Source organism: Haliotis cracherodii, unplaced genomic scaffold (genome assembly GCF_022045235.1).
Source record: "Haliotis cracherodii isolate W230 unplaced genomic scaffold, xgHalCrac1.p SCAF_6, whole genome shotgun sequence".
In the NCBI taxonomy this organism is placed as follows: Eukaryota; Metazoa; Mollusca; class Gastropoda; order Lepetellida; family Haliotidae; genus Haliotis; species Haliotis cracherodii.
The window spans coordinates 4,897,102-4,922,198 of NW_027266319.1; the positions used below are offsets into that span (position 1 = coordinate 4,897,102).

The following is a 25,097-nucleotide window of genomic DNA, read 5'->3' on the forward strand; positions in this document are numbered from 1 at the left end:
AGGTTGACATTCATTTCGGTACCGTCCAGTAGAACCAACAAAACCATCAACAAAATGAACATTGACAATGAGAATATTTCCCTAATCCTTGGCCCGTTTTTGGAAACTGTGAAATATTTTCATCATGAGTCTTGACATGCTTCACAAGAGGACCATCAGACAAATAAATGTGTGCAAAAGTACACAATACAGTTCTATTGTCTTACTGGTGACCGTGAAAACCTACATATTGTCCTACAGATGACTTTGAAAACCTACATTTTGTCCTACTGGTGACCGTGAAAACCTACATATTGTCCTACAGGTGACTGTTAAAACCTACATATTGTCCTACTGGTGACTGTTAAAACCTACATATTGTCCTACTGGTGACTTTGAAAACCTACATTTTGTCCTACTGGTGACCGTGAAAACCTACATATTGTCCTACAGGTGACTGTTAAAACCTACATATTGTCCTACTGGTGACTGTGAAAACCTACATATTGTCCTACTGGTGACTGTTAAAAACTACATAGTGTCCTACAGGTGACTGTGAAAAACTACATAGTGTCCTACAGGTGACTGCAAAAACCTACATATTGTCCTACTGGTGACTGTTAAAACCTACATAGTGTCCTACAGGTGACTGTGAAAACCTACATATTGTCCTACTGGTGACTGTTAAAACCTACATAGTGTCCTACAGGTGACTGTGAAAACCCACATAGTGTCCTACAAGTGACTGTGAAAACCTACATATTGTCCTACAGGTGACTGTGAAAACGTACATTTTGTCCTACTGGTGACTGTGAAAACCTACATATTGTCCTACAGGTGACTGTGAAAAACTACATAGTGTCCTACTGGTGACCGTGAAAAACTACATATTGTCCTACTGGTGACTGTTAAAACCTACATATTGTCCTACTGGTGACTGTTAAAACCTACATTTTGTCCTACAGGTGACTGTGAAAACCTACATATTGTCCTACAGATGACTGTGAAAACCTACATATTGTCCTTCAGGTGACCGTGAAAACCTACATATTGTCCTACAGATGACTGTGAAAACCTACATATCGTCCTACAGGTGACCGTGAAAACCTACATATTGTCCTACAGGTGACTGTGAAAACCTATATATTGTCCTCAAGATGACTGTGAAAACCTACATATTGTCCTACAGGCGACTGTGAAAACCTACATATTGTCCTTGCTTGTCAGTTTGGGATGGTGTGACCCCGTTTGCTGTGAGTGAGTGTTGAGGGTGGCGTGGAAGATTATTTTTGAGGGTGGTATGGCGATCTGGGGGAAAGACGTAGAGGGATGGGTGATGGTGGGTGATTGGATGTCCTTGAGTTTGGGTCCCAACAGATATCGTCCGGATGAACGAGTTCTAGACTGGCGAGGTTTCACTCAATATGGACATGGGAAATATATGTCACAGTGTTCCCTAAGATTGGAAATAATTCACAGACCAATATTACACGCACGTCACCACACTCCGAGATGAGTCGGGGGCAGAAGAGGTTCATTGCCCCCAACCTGTGCCATTACGTTCTCATAATATGTGTATCACTGGGTCACTGTGTTGTGATCTGGCTATGTCTCGCCTCGACAGCGAGGCCACTTTCTCATTCCAAAACAAATCTACTTGGTATGCACATAGGAGATGAAACCGTAACAGCTGACAATAATACATCATGCATAGTAATATACAACCTGCTCATTAGGCTATTATCGAAGTCAGGAATTCTTAACACCTTAAAATTTGATCATACATCTAAATCAGCATCAGCTCGAGACTAAAGAACGTGAAAGGGAAATATTTACCTGAGATATTCAACGGTTCATCAAATCTACTTTCTCGCAAACATGCAGAGAATTGAATTAGAATGCTGAATTCTCGTGGCTTTTTTCAATGTGAAATTCTAATCAAATACAATATTCATCTGTTAGTATTTGCCTCGTCCAAGCGACAGCTCCGATGGAATAGAAATCAATTCAATGAATCTAATAACACAAAAGGGGGGAAAACGCCCTCAGCATTCAGACGGAACAATCTTGTCCCTCATTCAATTTTCTCTGCAGCAACACTGCAAATTATGGGAGATTAGTTACAAGTTTTTATCCTGGAACCATAACCCTTCATATTCTTGGTGGACATGTCTTCATCTTTGGACTGGTGGGAAGGGAGCTTAATGTGAATACTTTAAACGAATCTTGTCATTTTTGGAACAGTTGTTTTTGACATCAGCCATCATGAAAAGATGTCGAACTTAATGTTAGGATCTTTACGATGGAAATAAACGCTTGAGATTCTCATCCTCAACTTGAGTTCGTGTCGATCGTTAATTGCATGTGCTTTAATTCAATTTCTGAAAAGCAATATTTGAAAAGGGTGGGGAAAATGATCCATTTGTTAAATGAATTGACTTTCTTCTGTTAGGATTTCAGATTAGACCTGTTTGTTGTAAGCATATCGTATTCCTTCGGATCAACAACAGAAGATCGTATTTCTCTGAAGTAACGCCGATGGTACGATTTCGGAATCGTTAATTTTTCCAAATTGTCAGTTTTTGATTTCAGGGTCAGTAAGCCGCACGCAAATCACTTTCATTAATCAGTAGAACTTGACATCTCATTACGATTGTCGGTGAAGCCAGAATCTTTGGAAATCGAAATGCTCGTGACAACGTCCTGGGCGCCCATTAGCGTCTGAAGTGAACAGATATCAATGTCACAGTGACATGCACCATAGGCAGAACTGTGGCCATAGTGGGAGTTTGTTCTTAAAGGTTATGTCCTTCAACAATACAGCCAACAATTAATTCTTTTGATGAGGTACAACAATTTAAACGATTAAACCATTTACGCACGTGAGAGAACATTGGCAAATGGTCACAACCAGACTCTACATTGTTACACCTTTCGAAATACTATTGTAATATGTTCAGTGTTGTTTCATTTTGGAACCAAGTTCAAACGAGAGAAAATGTCCTAATTGTTAAATGTGGAACGTCAACACCAGAGATTAACCAGCCTCGATTATCCGCTGAACTTGATTCCATTGGGTATAAAATGCAAAATATTGGTTACAATTATGTGAATGGATTACTGAAAATCAGTTCCCAAGGGGTTCCCAAATGGGTAAGCATAACCTGCCAATGCGAAAAAAGTAAAACCAATCTTGTTACTAATTCAAAAAGAAATACTTAGATATTATTAAATTACAAAATTTATTGCATATTCAAATTGTAATTATGCAAATTTCCATGCCTATTGGTCTGCTTGACATGTATTATTTACAAACCCTATATAACTATTATATATGATATGCCCATGCCACAAACGTGCACGTCACAATAAATCCATGAACACTATGTATGATATTGAAATGTAAAATATAATTGGAAATGGAATACATTTTTTTTAATAAAAAATAAAAATAATAACCTGCCCATCCGAAGCACCAGCTATTTGCACAAGCTCGGGACACTGGGGTTCATGTAAAGAGTGACGATCCATGAACAACGCATCTCAATATAGTACTACACAAAGTAGTCAGTGCGATGAGAAGAAAAACATTACCATCAGAGTACATATATCACGACCAGGAGACAAATAGCTTCATTCATCCCACTGCATCAATCTCCCTGAAGGACAAACTATCATCTGAAACATAGTGTTTGGTCAATCTTCCCTACAAATGCTCACCAATTTTCGCCCATTTCCTAAATCGGGGAGCATTCAAAAGGAAACAAAAGCCTGGATATAGATCAATGATCAGTGTGATTTATTTTGCAAGTCAGGAAGGGGGAATATTAAAGACAACCATCTGCGAAGGGTTGTGGTTTGCCGTCCTATCACAGTCTGACAAGACGACTGGAAGTTCCAGGGACAATCGATACAACAATTCAATGTTCCGTCTGGTTCGATTGGCGACTCGTGTCAACTCTGTTGATTTCACTACCCCAGTGACATTCGACCTAATTTGGGAATGGTGATGAGGAATAGTTTGTTTACCGTAGCCCTCCAATAAATTCCTAATGATCTATTTACAGACCAGGTGTATTTTATCTGGCAGCCATGACAGCTTCTTGATTGATGAAGTACGAAACTATTTTGTATGGCGCACACGTGTATGATAATTCCATATGGGCTTTTCTCGGAAACTGAATAATGAAGATTCATTAAACCTGCGATTCGAGATACAACAAAGGTCTCCACTGCATCCTGACATGTCAGTGACGAATGATTGATTCTGGTTGGTGAACATAGGATTATAATCGGGTATCTAACTGCATTTGATACCACAACATGTATTTGCGGATGAAATCATGTGTGATGTAATGCCTTGCTCAACCTTCCAGAATTAAAGCACTCGGTTCCAAGTCAAAATATAGTATCTAATCTACAGTTAGACTACATCAAATTTCAAACCACAGTTGAGTTACTTATTGGCATAAATACAAGGTACCATGAAGTAATAAAACAACATGTAGTTTCATAGAGTACAGACATCTCACTTCTCACTGAAGTCTCACTGTGACCAGTGTTTATTCATAGGGACAATCTTGGAGACAGGTGGTCCGGTCACAAAAAATCCGATGATCGTGAATCCCACTAAGTAATACCTACTTTCTCAACAATTCCCGTGTTCGTTGTCGTAGCGAAAGTGGAAAACATCTTAGCTGAAACCCCGTGATGTACATGTAACTGTAACGGAGTTAAACCTAACTCACTTACTCACGAACATAAAGGGCCATCTGTGTATTTGAGTGAACCATCACTCACGAACGGTGTTAGCAGTGGAGACCTTGTGTCATCATGTACAAGTACAATTATTTTCGACTTTGGATTGTTTCTTTTCATGTGTGGTGTAATGGACAGTGGAAGGTCCGTGGTTCGAGCCCCGGCCGCGTCAAACCAACATATAATACAAGATGGTACTTGTTGTTACCTTGACTCGCGTCCGGCATTAAGGGGATAAACAAGGACTGGTCGGCTTGGAGTATACTCTGTCTGAGTGGGGTATTCACGTTAAACGGTGGAATGGTATCTACCGAAAACCAAGTGATTGTTCCAAAGTTAGATACAGACACAACAAACGCGAGATCTCATCCCATTCACCTCACCTCTTCATGTTTATACTCCTACGGGACCAGGCATTTCATATTCTTGGAGGCTGTTTTTTTGGTTTACAACAAAATATCTTTTGCGAAACAAGTTTTTTAACACATTATTTTTCAGATCATCCAGCATGAAGACAGTCAAAGGTCTTCTCTGAAAGCAGGAAAAAAACTAAATAAAAAAAAAAAAAAAAAAAAAAATATATAAATAAATAAAAATAAAAAAATAAATTAAAAAAAATAAAAAAAAATAGAAAAATAAAACCTTAATAGAAAAATAAAACGTTAAAAATGATATGGTCCGTCCCTAAAGCTTTTTACATTTGAAGCAAACCACTTCCATTACTCCAGCTAGAGGCAGGGCAGTCGAAGCCAGCCATCAGTTTCATGTGACCAACTGCCTTGGAGGAGGTAACGACCCTTGTTTCTGTACACAAACTGGATTAAACAATTCATTATGGCGACGATAAAATGTCCTACACACGGAGAGGAAACCCAATGAATCGGCAGATACGTAGATCGTGATGGCCGAGGATCTGTGTCCGAAGACTGAGGCCAGCGAAATCCCGAACCAAATCAAGTGTGATTGCTAAATGACCGCAACAAATGTGAACGTGCGACTGAATCGATCTGCGGAGGAGAAATATTTCTCCGGCATGAGTGAATTTGTTTTCCTCTACATCGCCTAAATCGTTCACGGTTTGTTTACACAATCGTGATATTAAGCTCAGATTAACAATGTTACTCAAATGGTGTATAATAAAAGCGATATAACCCTTTCCATATTCATAAGAATTCTCTGCCAAAAGCAGAATCGATTTACGATTCCGACTATGTGATGAGCATGTGTTTATGAATCACTATCAAAAAGTAATGATACAAGGTGTTCGCGAAAAGGTGAGCATATCCTACCCAACCGGTAGCACCCTTCACAAGTACATGCAAAGGCAAGTCAATTGAAAACCACGGGAACATACCATGTGTTCGCCCACAGTAAAGTAACACCAAGGTCATTCAAAAGATGGAGAGATATTGACAAAGATGGTAGAAGGAGCGAGGAAGTGTGTGTGTGTGTGTGTGTGTGTGTGTGTGTGTGTGTGTGTGTGTGTATGTGTGTGTGTGTTGAGGGGGGGGGGGGGGGGGAGGGCTGTAGCGAAATCAGTGAGCGTGAGATTCTAAATTTAAAACGTCGGTGCATTTGAGTCGTTTCAGATTCGTTTGTACGTTTGCTTGTTATTTAACGCCGGACTCAGCAATGTTCCAGCTATATGTGGGCGGCTGTTAAAAATCGATACCATACGATGATCGATATTATGAGCAACAATCCACTCAATTTAGATGCGATGACCCGCAATCAACCAAGTCACCGAGCCTGATCACCTGATCAGTTTGGCCGCCTCTTTCGACCAGCACATCTTGCTGGGATCTATTCTACCCTGGTATCGCCTTTGGAATATCTCGGGTAAGCAACAGAAGAATCAGACACCATCCAGTGAACAATCGTTCCTGGAAGACTTTAAACTTTGATTGAGTGTTAATCAAATTATTCCAGATGAAAAGACGAAAAGCACTTTTGATTCAATGGAATTGTAATAAATAACTGCGTTTATAATTGAAATAAAATATCCAAAGCAGAAATCACGTTGGACCCTTCGCGCGGATATCGATTCGATATTGGAGACCATAAACAAATCACGTCTTTTTGGAACACCAGAATGATTTCTTTTTGGGTGTCAACTCTCAAATAACACGTCTTGCCATAATCATAAAATACATCTGCTAAAGTTCTTTGTAAGATTCCGACTAAAGACATTTAAACATAAACACAAATGTTTAAGAATCACTGTCAAATATGGATGATACCAGGTGTGAGCGTATCCTGCTCCACCGCTGGCACCCATCACAAACACACGCAAAGGCAAATCAAGTGTTTGCCTGCACAAATACGGAAACATAGGATACAAGACAAAATTGCATCGGATATCAGTTTGGTCACTGATGCGGCAAATTTGAAAATGTTCTCTACATGTCCAAAATAAGCATTTGGAAGCTTTATCAAGGCCTTGAATGTTTTAACCCTGATCAACAAGAGTTGAGCACGAGCCAAATGATACTTTGAAATCTTCGATCAAATGTCAAACAATTAAATCAAGATCACATAATAGTTCCTTCCTTTGGATTACATCTAATCGGGCCCTCATTCGTCATCAAAAGATAATTTTACATATAAAGTTAATAGCGCTGACTATTCTGCCCTTAATTTCCGAATCAGTGTGTACATTGCCTTCCGCGGCCCCACCAATGGAAGTCTCTGATCCAGGATTGCATGGTTCACGACATGTATGCATTCATGAAACTTTAAAGCCATATAGCCGATGATATTGCCACTCCGAATCGGACCCAAGGGATGCCACAGCCATTACCCAAGTTGCAGATGAGGGAGCAAATGGTGGTCTGGATGTGATTTGATTAGAGGTCACATAAGGAGAACTTAGACTGTTTTGGTTTGACCCTAGGAACGCAGATCCACCCACCATTAGCTATACCAGACTACCAAACACCAACAACAACACAACTAGCACTAAAACAACATGATCGACGAATAATCATGAGACGAGGACCATAGTATAACCTTCTGCGTGCAAGATCAATTCTTCAAGAAGGGCTTGTCTTCCTTATCCGACATCTTGTCGTATTGGGCTGTGATAGTGTATTGTAATTAGCATGTTTTCGTTGGTAGTATATCCCAAACGGTATGTTTTATGAAGAATCTGCTAATACCAGCCTCCGGATCTGACTACACGTGAGTAACGATAAGGTGATGATCTTGTCATAGCGTCGTGTCTGCTGTCTGTACCCTAAGACGAACCTAGCCTCCAAGTCTACACTGGGTCATTGGCACCAAGCTGATATCCTTCAGTAAACTGTATAGGTCAGAGGCTGAGTTAACCAATCATGTTCCAAAAATGGTTCGACTTGTCTTATTACTAGGTCATTGGCAATCTTATGATCCATCATCTCAGTCGAAGAAACCTGAACCTATCTTCCAGTGATTGGACATGTGCAATCTTTTTTTTAAAATTCAGCTTGTTAAATTCATCCATGAGGGTAAATAATGATATTGCATGTGGTGTCCCCTTAGGTAAGAGACATAAATGGGTACCCGGTAGAATGAGATAGTATTGTGAATGATGACCTTTTAGCGTCTCACGTGCACCTTGTGTTGCATACCCCCCAGGAGCTGAGAATGAAATTCGAGTTCACCAGCTGATCCATTGACAGTCGAATAATGTAGTGCACATGCTTCAGAGTGTGGACCTCGCGCATTACAAATGTGCACATTGCTATTGTTTTTATTATGCATGGACGGGGCTGGGTGTGTGGCTGCTTGTACTCGTCCCGACTGATGCCGATTTAAAGTGCTAGCTCACTGAGATACCATGCCGCAGTTTAACATGAATACCCCACTCAGACACAGTATACTGACTCCGAACCGACCAGTCCTTGTTTTAGCCCATTAGTCACGAGTGCCAGACAGGGTAACAACAAGTACCATCTTTTAACGTCTTTTGGTATGACGCGACCGGGGATCACACCCCGGACCTTCCGCCCTCCAGGCGGACGCTCTTCCACTACACCACGGAGGCTGTCTGAAGTAAAATAGAGTGAAGACAGTATGATCATTATGAACTGTGGGGCGTTCATTCCATGTAGGCAATGCTGTATGACACTCGATAACTCCTCCAAAACATAAAAGCTTTGTTCTTTCCCACAATAATAGGCCCACGTCCTTTCATTTCAAATAAAGCAATTTCCAATAAAAATTCTCGTTCAATAAGTGTTCACAAGAAGAATCTGTATTCACCACCGGATGTCGTCTGCTGAAGAGCAATCAGTGAGCGGCAGACGATGTCAGAAGGATGCAGACGACACTGAAGATGTTCCAAGATTTAATGAGAGGGGGCCATCCTTGCATACTTAAATCATTCACAATGAGGTCTCTCCTAAATTCTCTGTAATTACATTGTCGATATAAAGATTTACAACGCTTGAAGACGGAGACAAGCAGCAAGACGGTGATATTTCACATGTAAAGCATTTATATTGATTTCCAGACGTGTGAAATCTCATTGTTGATTTACAGATTTGACTATCCCATTTGGACCGACTCTGTGGCCTAGTGGATAGGAGAGCGGAAAGTCGGTGGTTCTATCCCCTGCCGCGTCACACCAAAACACGATAAGAAATGGTTTTCTTCGTATAAGTGAACAGAATCAAAGCTATGCGGGGGAAATTTGCGCAAAACATTTTTGATGTACGTTTTACGAATCTTACTTTTCAGAAATATTACATGTATCGTCATAATGTGAACTAAGATCTAAAAGTATAACGCACCGAGCTTTGTGCTGGTGGATGACTTGTGCATGCATGACAATGACAGCCGTTAATGCAAACCCTTTACCAAAGTACCTCATACTGATGGACTCCACAGCCTTCCTCTTCACAAATTTGACCTGAATAATACACTAAAGTGGACCGTCAATAGCTTGAGTATCACATTCCACATGATTACTGTTTGAACCACGGGGCCGTGTTAACATGGTTAATGCTGGACGGCACAGTCGTGTTTCCCTCCAGAGATGAACAAGAACAAGACAGGAACATCGTTAAGAATGCATTTGTCACAAAACTCCAAGAACAAGGATTACCCTCAGTCTTTGCATCCTTCTTTCGTCAGTACTACACGTTAGAAAGAAACTTATTGAATAAAGGTATATATATAGTACAATTGTCTACGGCGTTGTCTAGTGTATACCTTGTGACTGACTTCAGAATATTTGATTCCAGAAATCACAAAAGTATCTCTGTAATGCAATGATATATACATGGAATTAGCACCAAGCGTAGGCACTACTACTACTACTACTACTACTACTACCACCACCACCACCACTAAAAACTGCTACTACTTCTACCACTACTACACGAGGAGCGGTCGGGTAGCCTAGTGGTTAAAGCGTTTGCTCGTCACGCCGAAGACCCGGGTTCGATTCCCGACATTGGTACAATGTGTGAAGGCCATTTCTGGTGTCCCCCGCCGTGATATTGCTGGAATATTGCTAAAAGCGGCATAAAACCATATTAACTCACTCACTCATTACCACACGACTACTACTACTACTGCTGCTTCTACTACCACTACAACTGATGATATGTAACCAATGCCAGTGTGCAATATGTTAAAACGCATAAGTGTAACTTCATCATGTTTCAGCTTGAATTAACAAACGTTTCCATCATCATCAAACTCACTGTAACGGTCCCATTTGTAACATCATCAGTACCAGAAGAGGAAAATTGAGGCGAGACTCGATTTTTAAGAGACCGCCGTGACAGCTGGAATATTGCGTGGCGTTATAGAAGAAAGACACGAAAAAACTTTTGTTCAAAGAATACAGACGCTGTGGTGTTTGTGTGATGCTAGATGTTAAAAACATTTAGTACCAGAAGCTAGCATGGACTACTGTACGTAAAAGACAAGATACATGTACAGTACAATACGGTTATGACGAACAGTAATTTTAGAACGTGATAACCGTAGTTCGTTATAAGCATACATACAGCACATATTCAACAAATGGTCGGAACTAAACAAATAAGTTCGTTTTATCGGTCAGTTCGTTCGTAACAAGAGGATGAATACATATGTGACAAAATGGAAGACATGTTTTAATAAACCTTACTCAAGAAATAATTAACGGTTGCGGTCATGGCACCAGGTGTTAAGCGAAACGGACGTCGACGTGTATTTCCTGACGGCCCCACAGCAGCCGTCGTTGGTAAATGGTAAATGTATATCATCATTACACCCCAATTTATGCAGGCCTCCAATATATGCTAAATAGAAAGCATCATTCAATATAATAATAATAATAAAAATAATGATGATGATGATGATTATGATGAAGAATGATGAAGAATGATGATGATGATGATGATGACGAGGATGATGATGATGACGATGTCGATGATGAATGATGATGATGAATGATGATGATGATGATGACGATGATGATGATGATGATGATGATGATGATGATGATGATGATGATGATGACTTCCACGTCTGAAACTGACGCTACCCATTGCCATCTGATCACTATCATCACAACCACGTGCACCCGGACACCACTTCACCTTGTTGCAGATGTTTATATACCGAGTTACCTCCCTTAGGCTTCGGGAATCTAGTATTTGCCCCACAGGAAAATGAAGTTGATATCTGGCTTATGTATGTGTAATGCAGTGTGTGGAAAGGTCAACCGGTTAACATTCAGTTAGCATGCATGGTGAAGCTCAAGACATCGGGCGCCATGTGAGCACGGCTGATTGAAACACAGCCCAGCGCTCTCGGTGCCCATTGCGACATGCTGTTTTACGGGTCAGGAATCTAGCTTGTCCAACGTGATTTCATTTCCAGTGCAATATGAGCCTAGTTGCATTCGTGACCAACTCGTGTTGTACCATGAAAAGCCAATAGCGACTCGTGCCCCCATCGCGGCCATTTTTGCGACTGGGCTCCATCTTAGCGCAAACGGGCATAGTTTAAACAATTGTCAACTCGTTGCTGAATGATTCACGTATATTTCCCCCATGTATATATATTCAAGATGCTATCAATACACATCGGGACTTACATTGTTTATACAGAATGATTGAACACAATTACCTGTATCTAGGGTACATTTTTAGATGCAAGACACATGCAAATTCTAAAATTATTCCTGATGGATTCTTTGACCGAAGTACTTGAAGTCATACGCGCATTCCGATTGGTTTGTCGTAGTGTTGACCATAACATTCATCGATCATTCACTCTCTGTACCTCAAGGTTCCAGAAATCCATTGGTGCCATATTTTCCGTAAGCCATTTTGACGCTTACAATAGATTTCAAAATGTCCCACATTTGATACCATGCATTTTATTGTAAAATTTAATATTTCAACTGAAATTGGGAACAATGGAGATTGGATTAGGTCCACGTGTGAACCCAGTGAACTCATCACTGCCCCCCCCCTCCCCCCAGAACATGCAGATGGCTGTATGTGTCTAAGCTACTTCAAGTTGTTCCCGAGGTTAATGCAATATAGACAGCCATCGGCTCCATGTCTAAGTAGATTGTCTTTAGCCCACCCAGACAACTGACGCATCCTTGGGACAAAACACTAGTCATTACCTTTCTGGAATGAAACGGGCGGGTTTACACGGCCCCATTAATCCAGATTTGTGGTTTCGATTAACTTATCCGGGTTAAGGAGTTTACGGACATACGGTAAACGTGTACTTCAATATCGTTATGACAGATATGCCGGCATCGTGTTATCCTTAGGAATTCGAATTCGTACAATGTATGGCAATTCTAAAATAAAAGTATTCAATTCGAGCCGAAATCCACTGTGGATCACTCATCTGTTCCAGGTACCTGTGGTCTTGGTCGGGTTTGAATCCGAGTTTTGTTCCCTGTTCTTTCTGTAAACCTCTAAGACATGCTTCACGTTTGACTTTACTCCACATTAAGCTGACACGAGTGAGTGAGTGAGTATGGTTTTACGCCGCGTTTAGCACTATTCCAGCAATATCACGGCGGGGGACACCAGAAATGGGCTTCACACATTGTACCCAAGTCGGGAATCGAACCCGTGTCTTTGGCGTGACGAACGAACGCTTTAACCACTAGGCTACCCGACCGCCCCTTTAAGCTGACACGAAAGCACGACACTTTCATGGATAACAGCTTTTGTATTGTTTGTGAACACTGCTCCTTGTCCCTTCACCAGTGGATTGCCTCCGTGGTCTAGTGGTAGAGCATCAGCCAGGAGAGCGGAAGGTCGGGTTCGATCCCCGGCCGCGTCATACCAAAAGACGTTAAAAGATGGTACTTGTTGTTACCATGTCTGTCGCTCGGTAATAAGGGGCTAAAAGAAGGTCTGGTCGGCTCGGAGTCAGTACACTGTGTCTGAGTGGGGAATTCCAGTAAACTGCGGCATGGTATCTCAGGGGGCTAGCACAATAAAATCGGCATTGGACAGGCGAGTACACACCAAGCCCCGTTAATATTCTTTCACTGTACTTAACTGCCTTCTCCCGTCAATCCAATTGGTTTCCTTCAAAGTGTTATTTTTGTACATTAATCCTACCTTTTGTAAAGATCTAAGCATCTTTTTATATACACAATACCCTTACTCGGTATTTACCTGATGAAGGATCAAGAGGTTGCCCTGAAACGCGGTAACAAACATTAAAGAGGTAATTATCCCACACCTGTCATGTCTTCGTGATCTTCTAACTTCTGAATGCCTATCAGACTTGAGCTGACATGCCGTGATATAATAACGGTAGTATTGTTCAGTGAGTATGGTTTTACGCCGCTTTTGGCAATATTCCAGCAATATCACGGCAGGAGACACCAGAAATGGTCTTCACACATTGTACCCATGTCGTGAATCGAACCCGGGTCTTTGGCGTGACGAGCGAACGCTTTAACCACTAGGCTATCCGACCGCCCCTAGTGTTATTTAGAGCGGTGTTAAATTCAGCTCATCCACTACATGAGTGAGTGTTGTTTTACGCCGATTTTACCAATATTCTAACATATTACGAAGGGGGACACCTGAAATGGGATTCACATACATGTATTGTACTCATGTCGGGAATCGAACCAGGAATTCGGCGTGACAACTGAACGCTTTAACCGCTTGGCTACCCCACCGCCCCTGATCAGTGCTTGAACTTGAGTTACAGAGGTTTAAGGGTCTTAAAGTATTTACCCCTCGGTCCGCAGGTTCGATTTTCACAACAGAAAGGTCAATACATAACAGCTCCATGTCGTAACGATTATGAATTTGAGGTTTAATCACTGAGTTTTATGCCTGAGCACACTACCTGAATGTAATGAGCAATTGCTTATGCTTCACAATCCTTTACGACATTAATCAACACATTTCCGATTTCTACTTAGTAACAGCTGATATTTGTTACAAGACGACCCTTTCATGTCGTCAGTCATTTGCCGGTCAACTTAACACCTCTTTGAACATCATTACCTGGCCATGAATTGCCGGATATGACGTCACACGGGGCGTGAAGCGCCATCTGACAGGAAGAACTAGCCAATCAGTGACGTACGGAGAGATATCTGCTCGCGAGTATTGCTTCCTGAGGTACGGTCTCTCCTCGCAACCTGCCTCTGGTGACATGAAGATAGCCTCCATTAGCTGAATACCGTTGTTCCTGAGGGCACATTAGACACTACAGCGGCCATTTGTCCGAATAAAATGGGACTGAGCACTTATGCTTCAGAATGGGTTAAACATGCGGAAACTATTTCTGAAAGTTGGCCGAATGAATATATGTGCTGAAACACAACGATTACAAGTTAGTGAGGGAATTGGGTTGAAGGCCGTTTTGAACAAACCTGAAGAGATGCAGGTTCTGGGTGCTAAACACAAGTGGGTGAGTGACTGTGGTTTTACACCGCTATTAACAATATCCCAGCAATATCACGGCGGGCATACCAGAAAAGGGCTTCACACATTGTACCCATGTCGGGAATCGAACCCGGGTCCTCGGCGTGACGAGCGAACGCTTTAATTTAACAACTAGGCTACCCGACCGCCCCGTGTTTACCACCAGCACAGTGGTGACAGAAAGGAAGAAAATCAGGCGATACATGAGATTCGAACCCAAAATAATAGGATTCTGGCACGCCTAAGGGATGTAACTCGCCACAGCGAATTTCAAAGCCTTAAACGACTGGCCCCTTCTTTAAATATGAACAATCGTTATGGGTAACAAGCTTTAACAGAACTTTATACATATCATTTTCGGAGCTAAAAAGGGGCGGTGGGGTAGTCTAGTGGTTAAAGCGTTCGCTCGTCACGCCGAAGGCCCGGGTTCGATTCCCGAAATGGGTAAAATATGTTAATCCCATTTTGGGTGTGCCCCGCCGTGATACTGCATGATAGGACATAGATCCTTAACTTAAATGTGACTCCTGTGTTCATATTATACAATGAATAGCTTTGTCATTGACTGCCCCATTAAACCAGGATCCTCTGATTCTTACCTTATAATCGCCCAAATTATACTCCCCACATTGTAAACAACGTGTTCGGAGTGTTATGAATAGGTTTAAGAATTCGCAATACACTTGATCCAGCTCAGACAGATAAGATGATCCCGTTATACAAAGAATTCTATAAACATATTCTTGTACAGTCGTACAATACAAGCTCCTGCTTGATAAACGGTTAAGTGAGGAGTCAGTTTCTTGGGGTTTTACAGATGGAAATAACGACCCTGGTTTAGTTGAGGTGAAATGGGGTTGAACGTCGCGTCCAAGATTATTGCACTTATATAGCGACGTGCATGCACGTGTGTGGCTGCTTGTACCAATGCCGAGTTTATAGACCGAGTTGTTTTTAGCCCACAGAGATACCATGCCGCAGTTTAACATGAATACCATACTCAGATACTATACTGACTCCGAGCCGACCAGTCCTCATTGGTTTAGCCCCTAATGCCGTGCGCCAGGCAGGGTGACAACAAGTTCCATCTTTTAACGGTTTTTTTTTTTCGTTTTTTAAATTTTTTTTAGTTCTTTTGTTTTTTATGTGTGTGTGTGTGTGTGTGTGTGTGTGTGTGTGTGTGTGTGTGTGTGTGTGTGTGTGTGTGTGTGTGTGTGTGTGTGTGTGTGTGTGTAGGAGGTGGGGGTTTGGGGGTTGGGGTTGGTTGGGTTGGGTTGGGTGGTGACGAGGCCGGGCATCGAACCCCTAGTATACCTAGTGCTGTATACCGACACTGACTGGCTTATGCATATACATGGAATCGACTGTAAAGATCACGTACATATTTCGACATTTCATATTAATCATATGACAAGTAAGGGTTTAAGAGATCTACAGTTCGACCCCCAAGTGATGGAGATTAATTATATAACGAGCAAGTGACCGTCTCCAGTTCGACCAACAAGTAACACATAATAAATATTTTTTTATATACATGAGATAACGTCATATCAAATATTCAACACGAGAATAACTGTTCAAGTCTCGGTTCGTTACAACATCATCAGATAATAAACTAAATCGATAATAGGTTCCTGTAAATAAGTAATTATCATAACCGTTAACGTAAATTGAATGTCCTGGGAATTTCCATGGCTCAACGCGGGCGCTATAGATTCTTGAGAGTGTTCACTGTCAGTTTGTAACGAAACGATAAGAACCCCCAGTCACGACAACACAGCCCCTACACAGAATCTAGTATCTTGCAATGCGTCATTTACCTTTGAAGACGAACATCAGAAGATCGGAACCTGCTTACAAGAGCCAAGATGAGGACAACTCATCTGTTAACATCGGAAGGATATCAGAGTGGAGGGGTCACGGCGGCTTCCGTGTTGGGCAGCCATCAATGACCATGAACGAATTAACGGCTCGGGTATTTTCATTAAGGGCCTTGTAGTTTAAACCAGTTCGTATGGGTGTAGTGAGATGTGTAGCACGTCTTTAATTACCAGGGATGAAACCGTCAGTAATCCTGGACCACAATGCTGGCTAATATGAAGCCTCGGCTAAGGGTAATGGCGGATCACTCTGGGCGTGCTTCACAAACGTCGATAAAGCAGACTGAAGACGATGGAAAAGCAACGGTGGATGTTTTTGGTACATGGCATAGATATTTATTGACACTGATTGGGGATGGGAAGGGACAGTGATTGGCAAAATGTGGCATGATTAGTAAATTGAGCAAGGGAATAAAGGATGGGCATAACGTCATTACGATAACAACCGTCAGATTACTGTATAGAAGTACATAAGAACGACGAAGCTCTTTCCATTATCATAAGGAATCTCTGCTAAAAACAGCAGAGTCCTTTCTTTTATGAATCACTTTCAAATCGTGATGACACAGGTGTTCGCGTAAGAAACTTGCATTGCCAAAATATTGTACCCAAAATTTCAAATATATGTCAAAAAGACATCAATAAAGATGCCCAGCATTTCACCAATTGTTTTCTAAGACAAGCTCTGGTGACATATGCTGTGATTTCTGATACATTGCCCTGAACCTTTGAACCTCTATCTATGTAACTATATCTATGGTCACCGCGTTTAGTGACAAATGTCCCATTGTTCAAGGAATGAATGTCTTCCTTTACTTTGTCGTGTGGGATAGTGGTGTACAAAGTTGAAAAGTGAAATGGTTTAACAGGGGCGGTCGGGTAGCCTAGTGGTTAAAGCGTTCGCTCGTCACGCCGAAGACCCGGGTTCGATTCCCGACATGGGTACAATGTGTGAAGCCCATTTCTGATGTCCCCCGCCGTGATATTGCTGGAATATTGCTAAAAGCGGCGTAAAACGATACTCACTCACTCACTCTTATTTTGAGGTTGCAACAAGCAAATCGTTTTTTTAGAGTCCACATTGTATTGATTCCACTTGTCTCAAATATTTTCTGTGAATATAAAGAAACTCCTTCCTTGATTGTATTAAGGATTATGGTTAGTCTTTGAGACAGGGTTATGGTGGTACATTTGTTGGACCCAGCAATATATCTCTCTTGTACGCTTGTATGCTTATGGCGCTTTGGAATCCTGTACTAAAGGGAATGGACATGTCTTCAGGTTTTAGTGTCAAGCCAAGGGTTTATAGTACTAATGCGTGGTTTGGGCAGATTTCTACCCCAGATAACAGACTGGCCTATTATGTGACATCATTTGACATGTCACTCACACTAAGTTCTTTGATCAAACTCAAATGCAGTGATGCTTACATATAAGGGTTATGGAATTTGGTCGTAGCCATCAGTGATCTAGGCGAATTTGAGAGGAACATGATCTAATCTGTCTTGTGGAAAATATATGAACGTGAATTATGTTCCTGTTTACCATAATAACGACTTCAATACACACAACTGTTATTACGCAGTTGTCCATCAAAGGAAACACCATCAAAACCGCCTCCGTGGTCACACCAAACGACGTAAATGTATTGTACTTGTTGTTACCCTGCCTGGCGCCCGGCATCAAGATAAAACATGGACTGGTCCGGTCGGAGTCACATACAGTATCTGAGTAGGGTATCCATGTTAAAAAAATATAAACCGGCACTACTAGCAGCCACACAGTCAAATACATGCACTCTGCTATATAAGTGCAATAATTTTAAACGCGACGTTGAACCCCTTTTCACCCCCACCTCACACTGAACAAAATATCCGTGACAATAACTTTTTTTATTTATATTAACTAAAACCCCACAGAAACGAAGAAAGGACGTGTCCTACATGTATATTTATTATAACATTGGTCAATAAAGTTACTTATACAATTTTGTTCGTTCAACGGTCTATTATTTTTTATTCTAATCACAACAACACGCTTGTCAGAAAGGTCAAAGGTCCCCTGAAGTCGTTGTATCGCATTGGAATAAATACGAACGTAACACTTCTAAATGCTCCCCCTTCAAACTGCTTTACAGCGCTAATGGGAATTGGAAATGACCAGGAGTTTAACCATTACGTGTGCACAGAGTACCAAAATCGATCGAGAAAATGTCAATTTGTTAAATTATTTTTTTGAGAATAAGGAGCACTTAAAATAGAGTGAGGTCTATTTTAGCTCAATTTACAACTACTTCAGTTTTTAAATTTTCGAAGAAAAAGTGAGGTTTTTTAGTTCAATGCTTTTATAATACCAATATCATGATCAAAGGGATACAAGAAGTTTATCTCCTGAAGTATATAATATTATATACACTTCATATATATAATTATATCGTTAACTACGGTTATAACGAACAGGCTCATAACGAACCGACGGATCCCGTCGTTTGGTCCCGGCCAATTGCTGTATATATGCAGTATATATGCTTATAACGAAGTACGGTTATAACGAACTAAAATTGGCCGTCCCTTTGAGTTCATTTTAACCGTTAGTTTACTGTATATTATTTTAAACGACGATGAATTTTACCTATCAAACCTGAAGATATAGGCGGCAAAACCCTTTCCATATTTATAAGAAATATCTGCTACATGAAGATTCGACTGTACGAATCCGACTATATCATGAGCCTGTTTATGAATCACTATCAAATAGTAATTATGCCAGGTGTCCGTGAACAGGTGCGCGTTACACATACATTGTAAATTTATGACGTTAGGTAATAACGTAATCGATGTATGGCACATGTATACTGTTCCCTAGTGTGTGTACGCAGACTGCAATGAACAATACAAAAACACATACTCCATCAACCATATTTCATGCTCTGGGATGTCTTTTCTACATACTCAACCTCCTAATAAACACGTACCATGCAAAAACGTGTTATTGGAATACGTAAATCTTGTGCTATTTCGACCATGCTCCGTGACTTGTTAATTTATATATGGAGAGGTTCATCTAACTTCCATTAAATATTTACACAATGTAGAATATACATGTTTATGTTTGTCTGGTGGCACAGAGAAGGCCGAAGTTGATTTACATGTCGGTAAGAGAACCTCACGAATGATACTTGAAATGATTGGAAATATATTTAAAAAAAGCTGTGCTAATTTACCACTTTTTACATTCTGGTAATAATGCTTTTCGGCGATGTAGACACCGTCTTCTAAAAAAATTGGTATTATTGTGTATCTAAGGTGAGGTGAAATTCGGTTTGACGTCGCGTCCAAGATTATTGAACTTGCGACCTACATGGACGTGTGTGTGGCTGCTTGTACTAGTCTGGAATGATGCCGATTTATAGTGCTAGCTCACTGAGATACTATGCCGCAGTTTAACATGAATACCTCACTCAGACATAGTATACTGACTCCGAGCCGACTAGTCCTTGTTTTAGCCCCTTAATGCCGAGCGCCAGGCAGGGTAACAACAAGTACCATCTTTTAACGTCTATTAGTATGACGCGGTCGGGGCTCGAACCCCGGACCTTCCGCTCTCCGGTCGGACGCTCTACCACTAGACCACGGAGGTGGTTGTCGTTATTCTGAAGAGCCTGACACAGTTGCCCGAAGTATTGAATGCTAATGGTGTACAACAGTACACGAAACCTTTGCAGTATGTGGGATATTTTAGATGGTCTTTTTACGCATTGAACAAACAGAATTGTAGACAGTGGAAACAATGGGTAAAAAGGCTGGGCTATTTATAATATCGAAGAAGGTGAATCTGTTTGAATGACTGCAGGACTGTTTGTACAAGGGAAATATATACATTTGCCACAGAGAGCAAATATTGCCAGTCGGGGCAATGGTACACAGTAACACATTCGATTGCAATGCGATGCAAAGCGGTTTTGACCTTTCTTTTTAAGTCACGGACAGGGGATTGGACATTGTTTTTTGACGAACAGTAAAAACGTAGTTTAAATAAACCGGAAGTACGTACCTTCGTTTCAAAGATGGCGGATCGTCTCCCTCGCCTGGCGACAGGTGGAGAAGGTTCATTCTCTGTTTCCGAGCCGTCTGTGAGACTGCCAGAACTTAACCTCCTCTGGGGCTGAAACAAGAGACAAAGGGTTACCTCAGATGCAAGCCAAACAACACAAGGAACTGACTGAGGTCATTTGTTGAAAGGTGAGGTCTCAAGTGGAGGTCGAGACTGTTTGGCTTCATGGGTCGGGGCTGAACGTATTGAGTCGCTTAAGTGGGAATCTTTGTATGGTTAACGAATCTATAGCGTATTGCATATACACATACTAAAGTACATACATATTTCAACTTTGATGTCCATAAAGTTTTAATTATACTATCAATATCTGGTGCTGTTGACGGATGCATATAAGATATGTTTTCCAGCATATATCATGGTTCATAATTTCTTATGAATATGGAAAGGGTTTTGTCGCTAATATGTACATCTATGTGTGTTTTTCCGATGATTTGGATCGTACATATTTATTTTGAGCGTGATGGTGTTAATGTCCTGTATTTAAGAAATTTTTATCAACTTTCATAATTCACAAATAATTGTTTTAATGTTACTGTCACAATGTCTTTATACCTGTTTATGTGTGTAGAAATTGCGATATTGGCATGGTTATTAGGTGCCAAGCAGTTGCTTTATTGCAAGCGGGTCGTTAGACTATTTACAATTGGTTGTCTCTTAGTGCCAAATTGAGACAGTGAATACATTCTAAATCCGCAGTATATTGCAGTTCATCTTACACGTACTCTATGACAATTGGTTGTTGTTTGTTTGTTAGTTGTCTAACGCTGCACTCAACAAAAATTCAGCAATAAAATCGAGTCTGTACCAAATATCCAGTGATTAACGTCATGATCATCGATCTACGCAATTGGGATGCATGAACAGATGTCAGCGACCCTGGCCACCCGATCCCATTAGTCGCATCTTACGACCAATTCTAACAAGGATCTTCACGGTGTATGCGTGTGTGTTTGTGCGTGTGTGTGTGCGTGTGTGTGAGAAAATTGGTTGTAAAATCTTCAATATTACAAACTATGTTGCCAGTGTTTAACCTACAGTGAAATAATACACTACGTGGTCGTAGTTAGCAATGTCGCTGCAAAAGCACAGGAACCATCAAGTGTAATCGCGTGTTGAGGAGACAAATCAGGAGCGTGGACATCTATCTGTTATCGGGCAACGTCACACTAATTCAGACAGGTCACCACTGAATGGTTTCTGTCGATATTCAGCAAACGTCCAGTTGATCTATCCGAATTAAGAAGTACTTCACGAAACACCTGGTAAAATAGGGACAACGGTCCCTTGAAGCAGGTGATCTGGTCGATTACTCAATCATACAACACTAACGTCAGTTGAATACGTTGGTAACTAAGATGTTCATTATGAACGCAGACACAGAACTATCTGGTTTGTGAAAGGGCAATAAAATTATCAGAAAGGGGCGGTCGGGTAGCCTAGTGGTTAAAGCGTTCGCTTGTCACGCCAAAGACCCGGGTTCGATTCCCGACATGGGTACAATGCCAATTTCTGGTGTCCCCGCCATGATATTGATAGAATTTTGTAAAAAAACGGCGTAAAACCATACTCACACTCTCACTCACTATTATCAGATAAATGTACCATTAGCGGAATGTCTACTCTACATAAATCAGCTTGTCTTGTCATTCTTACATTAAAATTTTTAAAACTTGTTTTCAATCGATTATTATACCAGCAATATATATACAGCTCAAAGCGTGTCTGGTGGACTCTCATGTATAGTGGAAACATATAATGGATTTCACATTCCTCTGAGTCATAACATCAAAAACAGTCCAAAGTGTGTGGCCGAGTAAAGCTTTCTTCAACAGGAGGTCACAATGACTTTGTGCTCTATAAAGACAAGCTGTTGGAAGAATCTTGACTATGCATAGTGTCCACTTTGTGTCCGGAAAAACATTGAACAGTGACACCTCGTCAGTTCGAACCTCCATTGTCCGGATACCCCGTCTACCACGCGGGTTGAGAGAATAATGAGGAGACACCTGTGGTATTGATCTGATCCTTCATACTCCAGCCAAATGTTACTGGAAACTGTATCGTCCGGATAAACGGGGTTTCACTGTACATACATCTATTTTATCATTTCTGTGGTTTTATCAAAATTAATCCCGAAATCAAACTTATAAAAAATCGGTAAATATGGTATTCCTGGAACATACGTGTATTCAATGTACGCAGGGTGTCACAGAACATGTTTACCCCTTTTCGCGAACACCTGGTGTCATCACTGATATTCAGTGATTCATTCATAAACCGGGGCGGTCGGGTAGCCTAGTGGTTAAAGCGTTCGCTCGTCACGCCGAGGACCCGGGCTCGATTCCCGACATGGGTACAATGTGTGAAGCCCATTTCTGGTGTCCCCCGCCGTGATATTGCTGGAATATTTCTAAAAGCGGCGTAAAACCATACTCACTCACTCACTCATAAACCTTTCACCACTATATTGCCTTTTACGCCCAATGGAATCTGTTTCGGTAGATAATCGAGACTGGTTATTCTCTGGCATTGACGTTATATTTTTAAACGTGAAAGCAAAATCAGCTTTTCCTTGACGATCAGTGCGATGTACGATATTGCGTGTAGGCATTGTCCTTGCTTTAAGATCATGGCTATACGATTTTCGTGGCCTTTTTACCCACAGCGTGCGCTGGCTAACGCATCTCCCTTCACCATCCCAACTCCTCAGTAAACCCCCAGCTGGTCTACTGGCACTGTGACAACATTATTCCACTAATTACGAAGAAGTTATCATTTTGATTAACTCTTAACGTTGTAGATTAATCATGTTCGTTGGGGTCTTCATATGGGCTGTTTTAGATGGCAGCAAGCCATCTCCTTGGAGTGAGTGAGTGAGCATGGTTTTACGCCGCTTTTAGCAATATTCCAACAATATCACGGCGGGGGACACCAAAAATGGGCTTCACACATTGTACCCATGTCGGGAATCGAACCCGGGTCTTCGGCGTGACGAGCGAACGCTTTAACCACTTGTCACCTGATTTTTTTAGACTACAGATATTCAGGTTATTGAGGGCAAAAGTTTGGTTTAACGCGGCTGTGAACAGTAGTTCAGTAATATCGCGTCATGTCAGCTTAACGTGACAGAACAACCAAACCAACCCTATACTAATACACACGGCATGTGTCCGCAAACCAAGGATCATAATGCAAACAAATCTGGGATTCGAATCAGCGGAACCACGCACGGCTAAGGGACACAACTCTGCATAAATATTTAGCATCTAAGACCATTTGTCCACCGCGCCCCTATAAGCGGATTAGGAGATGGGTCAGAACAGCGAGAAGACAAATGGTTTGACCAAGTGCTCTTCTCTGATCGTGTTACAGAGACTAAATGACAATGGCAATCGCCATATAGAAGGATAAACTATGTCTAAACTTCCAGCTGCTGACCTGGCCAATTCTGTATTGATACCAGATTGACGTGAAGCGATGGTCTTAAGGAGGATTGGAGAGTGATATTCTTAAGGACAATTTATATGAGGCTTAACAAGCCTGCGGTCATCCAGCGGGCGATCGGTGCAACTTGTACATACAGTAAACTACGGTTAGAACGAACTGAAAGGGACCACTAATCTTGGTTCGTTATAACCGTAGTTCGTTATAAGCATATATACACTGTCAGCATATATACAACAAATGGCCGGGACTAAAAAATAAGTTCGTTAAATCTTTCAGTTCGTTATAAACGTGTTCGTTATAACCGTAGTTAACTGTATTACACTTAACACTTAAACCCTCATCATGAATGATTTTTTCAAACATGGTAAAACCTGTTTATTCCCAAACCCTTATTATCAATTTAAATAAACATTTTAACATAGGAAAACCGGACTGTTTTGCTTGTAAGGGGGCGACCATTTCTAATCCAGGGGGCCTGGGATTTTATTGAAAACAAAAATACATTATCCCATAATTGAGTGAGTTAGTATGGTTTTACGCCGCTTTTAGCAATATTCCAGCAATATCACGACGGGGGACACCAGAAATGGGCTTCACACATTGTTCCCATGTCGGGAATCGAACCCGGGTCTTCGGCGTGACGGGGGTGGTCGGGTAGCCAAGTGGTTAAAGCGTTCGCTCGTGACGCCGAAGACCCGGGTTCGATTCCCGACATGGGTACAATGTGTGAAGCCCATTTCTGGTGTCCCCCGCCGTGATATTGCTGGAATATTGCTAAAAGCGGCGTAAAACCATACTCACTCACTCACTCACTTCGGCGTAACGAGCGAACGCTTTAACCACTAGGCTACCCGACCGCTCCCATTATCCCATAAAATTCATGAAGAAAATAGTATGAATCAGACGGTTGGAGAGAAGAAAAATATGTCTGCGACAAAACATACATTGTTGCAAGATGGTGTTTAATTTTGTTCAATTAAGGCTCTGAGTTTTAATTGAATTTTAATTTTCA

The 25,097-nt window shown here is 41.3% G+C and overlaps 1 protein-coding gene across 3 annotated transcripts in view; it reads right to left on the reverse strand.

Moving 5' to 3' along the window:
* The window catches only part of LOC139445046 (uncharacterized), a 218,368-nt gene that overhangs the window by 59,695 nt on the left and 133,576 nt on the right, over positions 1 to 25,097 (reverse strand). For all 3 annotated transcript variants that reach the window (XM_071226112.1, XM_071226110.1, XM_071226111.1), the window contains exon 5: positions 20,576 to 20,686. In XM_071226112.1, the coding sequence (XP_071082213.1) occupies positions 20,576 to 20,686 (111 nt within the window). The remainder of the gene's footprint in view (positions 1 to 20,575; positions 20,687 to 25,097) is intronic.